Source organism: Scatophagus argus, chromosome 14 (genome assembly GCF_020382885.2).
Source record: "Scatophagus argus isolate fScaArg1 chromosome 14, fScaArg1.pri, whole genome shotgun sequence".
In the NCBI taxonomy this organism is placed as follows: domain Eukaryota; kingdom Metazoa; phylum Chordata; class Actinopteri; family Scatophagidae; genus Scatophagus; species Scatophagus argus.
In genome coordinates this window covers 19,382,168-19,389,817 of record NC_058506.1, presented here as the reverse complement: position 1 = coordinate 19,389,817, position 7,650 = coordinate 19,382,168, and the positions used below count along the sequence as shown (strand labels likewise).

Below are 7,650 nucleotides of genomic sequence, written 5' to 3'. Positions count from 1 at the left end.
AGTCTGAGCTGCTGACTTGTTTACAACCTTGTCGTCTCACAGCTCGGGTTTCCTGCCCAACAGACTTGCGTTGCGGTGATGTTGCCAACAATATCATAACAAATGGACATGAAGGCCAAAGTTACTACAATAAATACCCAAGTTTTAATAAAGCAGCATCTTGTTTGTTCCACCAAAGTCAATGGTCAGGTGAGAGCTTCTAGAAACAGTGACTGCTGCATCATCTATCCACAAGATTATTAGACTGAGAAAATTATATTACATTCATTTGGCTGATGCTTTTATCCAAAGCACAAGTGTATTCCAGCTCAGCAGGAAAAAGAGAGAAATATGAAAGGGAGCGAATATAAACACGTGAACCTAAAAACTTCAAATGTGATTAAATCAATACTTTGTGCTTCATGCTGCACTGCTGTCGGGTTTACGTTGGTGTGAGCTGCAGCCTTTTCAGCTCCACAATTTGCCTGGCTGTGCCTCAGCGTGGAGGTGGGGGTTGGTGATGATGTCTGGTGTGACTCCGCAAACACACTCGCACACACACACACACATTCACACAGCCAGGCAGGGGGCTTCAGTGGGTCGCTGACCCCGGGCATGGGGCCTGGTTACTGGGAGAGAGGGGTCGATAGGCCTGGCTGTGTGGGGGAGAGAGGAGAGGGGGGTCAATAAGGGTGAATGACAAAATGTGATTTTCATTTGCCTTTATTGTTGTATTTTTGTAAGTATACTGAAGCTTTCCTGCTTTTCAATCGTCACATATTGTATGTCTGTCATTGTTACAGTGGACACGCTCATTTTCAGGTTCATATTTTCGTTTTAGGTGCCTGCTGGAACAGATTGACATCAAAAAACAAATTTTACTCATACTCATAGTCTGAAAGACTTCAATTTAGCCCACTCGTCCGCGCTCCCGAAAAGCTCGGTCTGCTCTGATTGGTCGGCACAGCTCAGAGTCTCCTGTCGTCAGCTCCGCTCGTGGCTTTAGCGTCCGGTTAGCCGCACTTGTGCCGTGAATATAACAACCACTTCAAACCAAAAACTTAAAGAAGGAAGCTGATTCGTCTTCATATGCTGCTAATTAAAGCTGCACACAACTGCAGAGCAAATTAAATTCCTGCAGTCTGATCATTTTGTTTTCATGCGTAGGGTTAAGAGAAGCTCATAGCTTTGTACTGGCCCTCATCTGGTTACAAATAACCAGAGGTGTCACGTTTGCAAATGTCAACGGTCATCTTGGATTGTATCTTCAACACCCTTCAGGTAACAAAGGCAAACAGCAAGGTACGCCTCCACCCAAGGTCCACCTGGGTGGAGGACGTTCCTGAGCCTGAGGTGGTGCTGTGGGTTACATTGTGGCGTAGATACGAATTTAATGGAGATTTTGGGAGGCTGTTCATACTTTAAATCAACAGATTCTGAGCGTCAACTGGTCCTTTTTGTGCCTTGTCACCTTTTGCTCATGAATCCCCCGTATTTTTCGTCAATATTAATATCATACTTCCATTCATGCCAATAAAGAATATTGATCTGATTATAGAGAGAGAGAGAGAGAGAGCAGCAGACTGGGGTGCGTAATGGGGAAGCATTGATTATGGCTGTTAACTCTGGCTCTTTGATGTGGATAATGCAGTCTCCCTCTTCCTGCCTGTGCACTGCCTTTACACTCTAAAACCCCCGGGCCTCAGAGGATATTGAGTTTACAGAGAGCGAGAGGGAGAGAGACTACACAGCAGAGATGGGGCTTGAAAGTGACAAAAGTATATATGGTGGGCTGTGAGATGGAGACAGAGAGAAAGAGAAAGAGTTTCTTTGTGTGTGAAAGTGAAAAGTTCATGTGTGGGACAGGAAGATGGAGATGTTTTGTTTGGAGAGCAAAAAGTGGGACCTGAAACTTAAATTTGTCAGGTGGGCAGAAAGGAATCACTTGCTTACTTTCTGTCAGTGTCACACTAATTTTTGTTTTTATCTGATGCTTAAACAGGAAATTACCTTTTGAATTAGAAATGCACACAAAGAAGATGAGGGCATTTAAACGTATAATTATGATCCGTGTTTGAATGACTTACAGCATGTTTATAGTTTTTTTTTTTCAGTGTCAGCTCATCATATTTAATTCATGGGGCCTATATAGAAGGGGCTGCATAATCGATTCAGTCAAGAAACGTGTCAGCGAGGAGACACGAGACATGAGAAGGATCTCAGCCGTTTCATGAACTTAGTCAGAGTTGTATAGTAGAAAAAAATAGACTTCATTAAGACTAAAAAAATAAAAAACTACGAGACTAAAGAGATTAAAGGAAAACAATATCTGAATAAATTCAGCAAGAATAGGCAAAAGGTCTAAATAAAATAATGTTTAGGTGGAAGTTTAATTGAACTATCTTCAGTTATGATGCTGAAGTTGTTGTTGTGAAATGCATTAGATTAGCAGTGTGTTATATTTTCACTGTCAAGACTAATATTTCACTTTCATATACTCTTTCACACATTCGAACATCCTCAGATTTCACATTTTTTTCCTCCACAACAAAACACAAAAATATCATGTGTCAGATTTCCACCAAACATTCATCTCCTGTATTGTCTTTTGCAGAATCGGATCAATCAGATTAATTGGCTCAGTATCCGTAATCAATGACAGTTGATGTTATTGACCTCGTCCCTGTAAGGCATCTTCCTGCATGTACTTTGTCAGGGCAGGACAGTCTCAACCGTCTGCAGTGCTCAGTGATGGTTTGTGCTCTCTCTGTGGCCATGTGGAGAACAGTGACTGAAGTCAAAATGGTTGACAAGCAGCCAAGTGAGCCAAGCCCTACAGAGATGCTATGACCTCATTCTCTGTCTCTCTGCTCCATCAGCTCCACTCATTGACCCCGAGTGGGGAGCGAGCGGCTGAGGGCTGCTGGCTCCCTCTGCTGGAGACACTCAGAACAGCAACTTGGGGCACAGCAGTGATGTGCGAGTCTCTCTTGTGCAGCCAAGGACATTTAGTCCTTTCTTTATGCCTAAACCACTGAAGCGGTAAGGGCGGCTTGTTGCCTTTTCATTTTCTGGCCCCTTGAACACAACATTGGCATATCACCTTTTCTTTCCTGCCAACCTTGAGAAAATTACTTAGATTCACCAGCCAGTTTCTGTCTGTCTGTCTGTTGCTTTTTGTCGAGCAGGTAGTGCACATGAGATTTTATAAAGGTCCGTACAGTCTTGGGGGAGCTGCAGATTTAGGTGATATGTCTCTGTAGGTATGTGAAGTAAAACACAAAACAAGTGCACTCGTTCAAAGCTACATTACAGATTTTAATCACAATCTATCACAACTCAAGCATCTCTCATTGCAGAGGCAAATACAGAAATAAGTTTGCATAGGAAAATATATTTAGACACATCTATTTGAAGATTAGCTACAACCAGTTAATTTAGCTCAACATACAATTTATTCTCTGCTGGCAAAGAGAGGCAGGATTTTGAAGATTATCCAGATAGCAAGAAAACGTGAAGGTCTTTTTTATTTGGGCAGCCATAGAGCCGCTAACGGTCCAATGACGCCATGATCAGATTTACCAGATTCTGACCAAATGAACAGACGATATTTTTACAGACATCCAATAGAAACTGGGCTCTGTGTCCACTGGGCAGCTCTTTCCAGTCAGCCCTGTTTATCACATGTTTAGCGGGAATGTTGGTGCAGTGAGATCCTAATTCATTTATTTTTTTTAATGCATTTAAAGTAAAGAAGAGGTGCTGCAGCCTGTTAAAACTGTGTCAGTGTGTGTTTGCAAATGTCATCTGTTGCACAGACTGAAATAATTTCCATGAAAAATTAGGTGACAACCTGAAACTCATCTTGACTCATCCACCAGCAGTAAGATCGTGCAAGAGCTCTGAGCATAATCCATGGCTGTGAATGCCAAAAATAAAACCTCCAGGCAGAGGTGGGAAAACAAAAACTGCACAGTTTGTATCACCAGAAATGCACCACTGAACTGATGAGCTCCAGCAGCTTAATGTGAACGTGCAGCAGTGCAGATCATTACAGAGTACAGCAACGACTCATCAAGTCCAGAGGCCAAACAAAATGGCTAACTAACATCAGAAATACCAGCAAAACAACTTTTCCTATACACACCTATATGCCGTTTGTTCATTTTTATATTTATCTGTCCCATTCTAACGCTTTATGTGCTCAGAGTAAAACTGTGGCTAAGATTTCCCTACATAACTCTGTAATGTATGTGCATGTTCAAACCTGTTCAAAATCAAAAACCACTGTGTGTGGGTGTGTTTGTGGTTTACCACAACAGTTGTTATATGTATAATTTAAATCTGTTTAAATGTACATAAACAGCTGTTACAGCATCTGTAATACCTCATTATGTGATCCGTATAATGTGGAACGAGCTGGTTTGGGAGACAATTATGATTTTATTATTTTTTTTTTCAAATTGGCAACAGGAAGTTGGAACCTGCTCTTCACGTTCAGTTTGTTAAGGTTTTTATGTTGCCAGCCAGCTCGAAACATTTTAGCCTGAATTGCAGTCAAGCTGCAGATCAGCAAAACAGGCTGCAGCACCTCAAAGACCAGCACCCAGCAAAGCCGTCAACATGCATCCTTGTGTAGAAAGCCTGAACAAAGACAACCAGGAAAACTCAATAAACGGTTTACATAATATTGTGCTTTAAAATGTTCTTCCACCATCACAAAACCCCATAAATCCATGCTCCAGTTCCATCCAGTCATCCACCCCTAAACCCCACCCCCACCCACTTCAATGCATCACACCCACAGGAGTCAGGCTGACAGCTTGCGTCAGTCCCTGACTCACATGTCACGTACAAACACATAAAAGCTACATGTGAACAGCACATTCCCAACACACCTCTGAGGCTCACAGGACCTCAAAATACAAAAAAACAAAACCTTTAATGATAATTACACAGTGGACAAATGAAAACTACGGTTTAGCACAAGACAAAAGCAAACTACCTGATCAGAACATTTTTCAAATGTCCAGCAGAAAGGTGTGGCATGAGGGCCGCAGTACATTGGAGAAAATAATTCGCTGAGCGTGCTGTTCTTACAAATATAAATTTATATCTATAAATATTTACATGCAGAGTAACAATCATAGTAAAATATCCACTTCCTCGTCCCCTGGGCTAGCATGGCTGTGGTGGCTTTGAGGAGGATCTCGTGCTGTGCGCTTTGCTTGTCTGAATGTGCTTTAGAAACAAGTGGAGGCTGAGTCGGCACTCTTTTAGATCACTTTGGCAGCATTTGGTTCCACATTAGCACATCGTCTTCCCTTTAGTGAGCCTTCAGCGAGGAAATGGATGATGCACAAGATGTGAGCCCTCAGTAAGAGCTCCACTGAAGAAACGGAGCAGCCCTGACTACTAAGAAATGAAAGAAATGCTTCATTCCACAGTAGCTATCTTTGGCTAGAGCTACAGCTACAGTTAGCCAAGTTAGCTCAATTAGCACTGTAGCTGACTGGATAGTGGGACCGGTACCACTGAGACCAGCAGAGGCTGGTTTGGGGACAGGGGACTGGCAAAGCCCCAGAGGGCTGTAAAGCTGGAATATTGTCACATCTTATTCTGCGAGTTGAGAATTAATTTGGACCAAACCAGAAGTGACGGTTTGGTGAGCTTTATTTGGTTTATGTCTCATTTGAATGAAGTGTGTGCTTTTGAGGGTTTGACCAAAATTCTGGCCACCTCTTACAAACTGCACTGCACACCAAGCAGTGAGTGTTACAAGCTAGCTGACTTATTCTATAATGACATGTTTACTGACATTTATATTGTCAAACAGAGGTGAAGTACGGTTAAAATTTTTTAGTGCTGAAACTCTGGCCTTATTAGTTGTTGTGATTCTTTGCCAGTGCAGGATCTTCCCTGTGCAACATCAGCTTCCTGTGAATCGCCTGATCCTGTCAGCTCAAAGCAGATAGGGGATGCTACCCCATGAAACTCGTGGCGTATCCCAAATCCATTCAGTTCATCTTAAGGCAGTACTACATACTGATCGTCACAGGATGCTGTTTTAGCAGTTGCTATACAAACAAAGCAGCATACTTTTCATTATTTCATGACTAACAGGAAAGTGGCAGCGATGGTACAACGTTGGACGGAATATTGCTGCCAATTAAACAAAGAGAAAGCAGACTAACTGATGACCTTTCTGGAGCTGTCATGCACTGTGAGAGAGTGGCATCCAACTACAGCACACTCAAAAATCGACTGTGTTTCTGAAGCAGACTGTCCGGTCTCACTTGTCGTGGATACCTGATCAGAATTAGTATGTAGTGTGGATTTGGGACACTCCTTCAGTTTCACTCTGTTTGGCAGCTGCCTTTTTATCCAAGCATTTGAGGGCCATTCAAGGGAAGACGACATCCATGTGGAGCTGAATGCAGCCAAGTAGGGATGGGACAAATAATCGATACAGCAATATATCACAACACAGTCACCTGTGATACTGAGCCAGAGCTCCATCGTGTTCAGTGTTGTGCTTTCTTGGCTCTTTGCTGTCCATAAAATTCATTCCTGGGTTTTTCCACATATACTAAGCCATTTGCCATTTTCTCTTCAGTTGCATTCATCACAGATGACTGTCTTGCAGTATATGACAGAATCACATATTGAGTGATTCAGTTGTGAGCAACGTATCATGATTTCCCAACCCTACTGCAGAGAGCCCATAACATGCATTCTTCATTGAGATATTGCTACGTCACGTTTCAGTGTTAATGTGCGAGTCAGACCGAGGGGGTTAAAGGTGTGAGACTTTAATTTAGAATTTCTCACACAACATTTGGTTTCAGCTACCGGAGTGCAGCCGATCACAGGCCAGTTTGGGACACAGACGATGTTCATCTTGGTTAGTCGTGATCTGACGTTTGTTTGAGATGTTTTCAATCTTTACGTAAGCAGAATACAGCTTCCAAGGCGAGAAAGGAGGACGAGTTGTTTGATCGTAAAAACTAAAATAGGACGTCATCTCGGTTACGATTTTAAACAAAACCGTCTTCTCGCCCAGTTCTCTGCTGTCATGATCGCTTCATTAGTGCCTCCTTAATCCATTACACAACCAATTGGCAGTGGCAGATTTGGTCTCTGATTATTTGTTCACATCGACATAAAAAGCCCCAAAAAAACATCCCAAACAAGCCCAATTTGTTCAAACCCGAGATCTAAACCAATCATCCCAAATTTGGGAGGGACAGGGGGACTTTAACCACCACCAACCCTGGGAGCCCTGAGGAGGAAGGAGGGGAGGGGACATGCATGCAGGGGGGGTGAGGGAGGGGGGAGGACATCCGGGTCTTCGTGATGTTCATTCATTCCTGTCGGAGAGAAGCAGTGTGTCTTTAAGGAGTTGTAATGATTTCCTGTTTAAACAAAACACAGGTACAGGTGTTACATTCTAAGCAAAAGACAGGATTTTAGACTAAACAACAGGTTTAACTTACGATTTGGACAGTAAGTTTTAAACATCTTGGTCTTAACGTGTCAAAGTCTTAGTCGTCATTCCATGTTGTTAACTAAAGAGAAAACAAAGGTTCCTGGTTCGACGTCGACCTACAGAACTCACCGTTGTTGCGTGACAGTTTGGTCTTCCTCGTGCTTTAGAGAACTTGGTTTAAT

General features: G+C 42.7%; 1 protein-coding gene across 3 annotated transcripts in view; it reads right to left on the bottom strand.

The window, feature by feature from the left end:
• Nucleotides 1–3,455: 3,455 nt before the first annotated feature.
• pof1b (POF1B actin binding protein) overlaps nt 3,456–7,650 on the bottom strand; it is a 28,478-nt gene continuing 24,283 nt past the window's right edge. For 2 of the 3 annotated variants that reach the window (XM_046410395.1, XM_046410398.1), the window contains one exon: nt 7,233–7,394. In XM_046410395.1, the coding sequence (XP_046266351.1) occupies nt 7,374–7,394 (21 nt within the window). In that variant the 3' untranslated portion in view covers nt 7,233–7,373. Of the gene's footprint in view, nt 7,395–7,650 lie in introns of all 3 variants that reach the window. The other variant, XM_046410397.1, reaches the window with a different exon arrangement.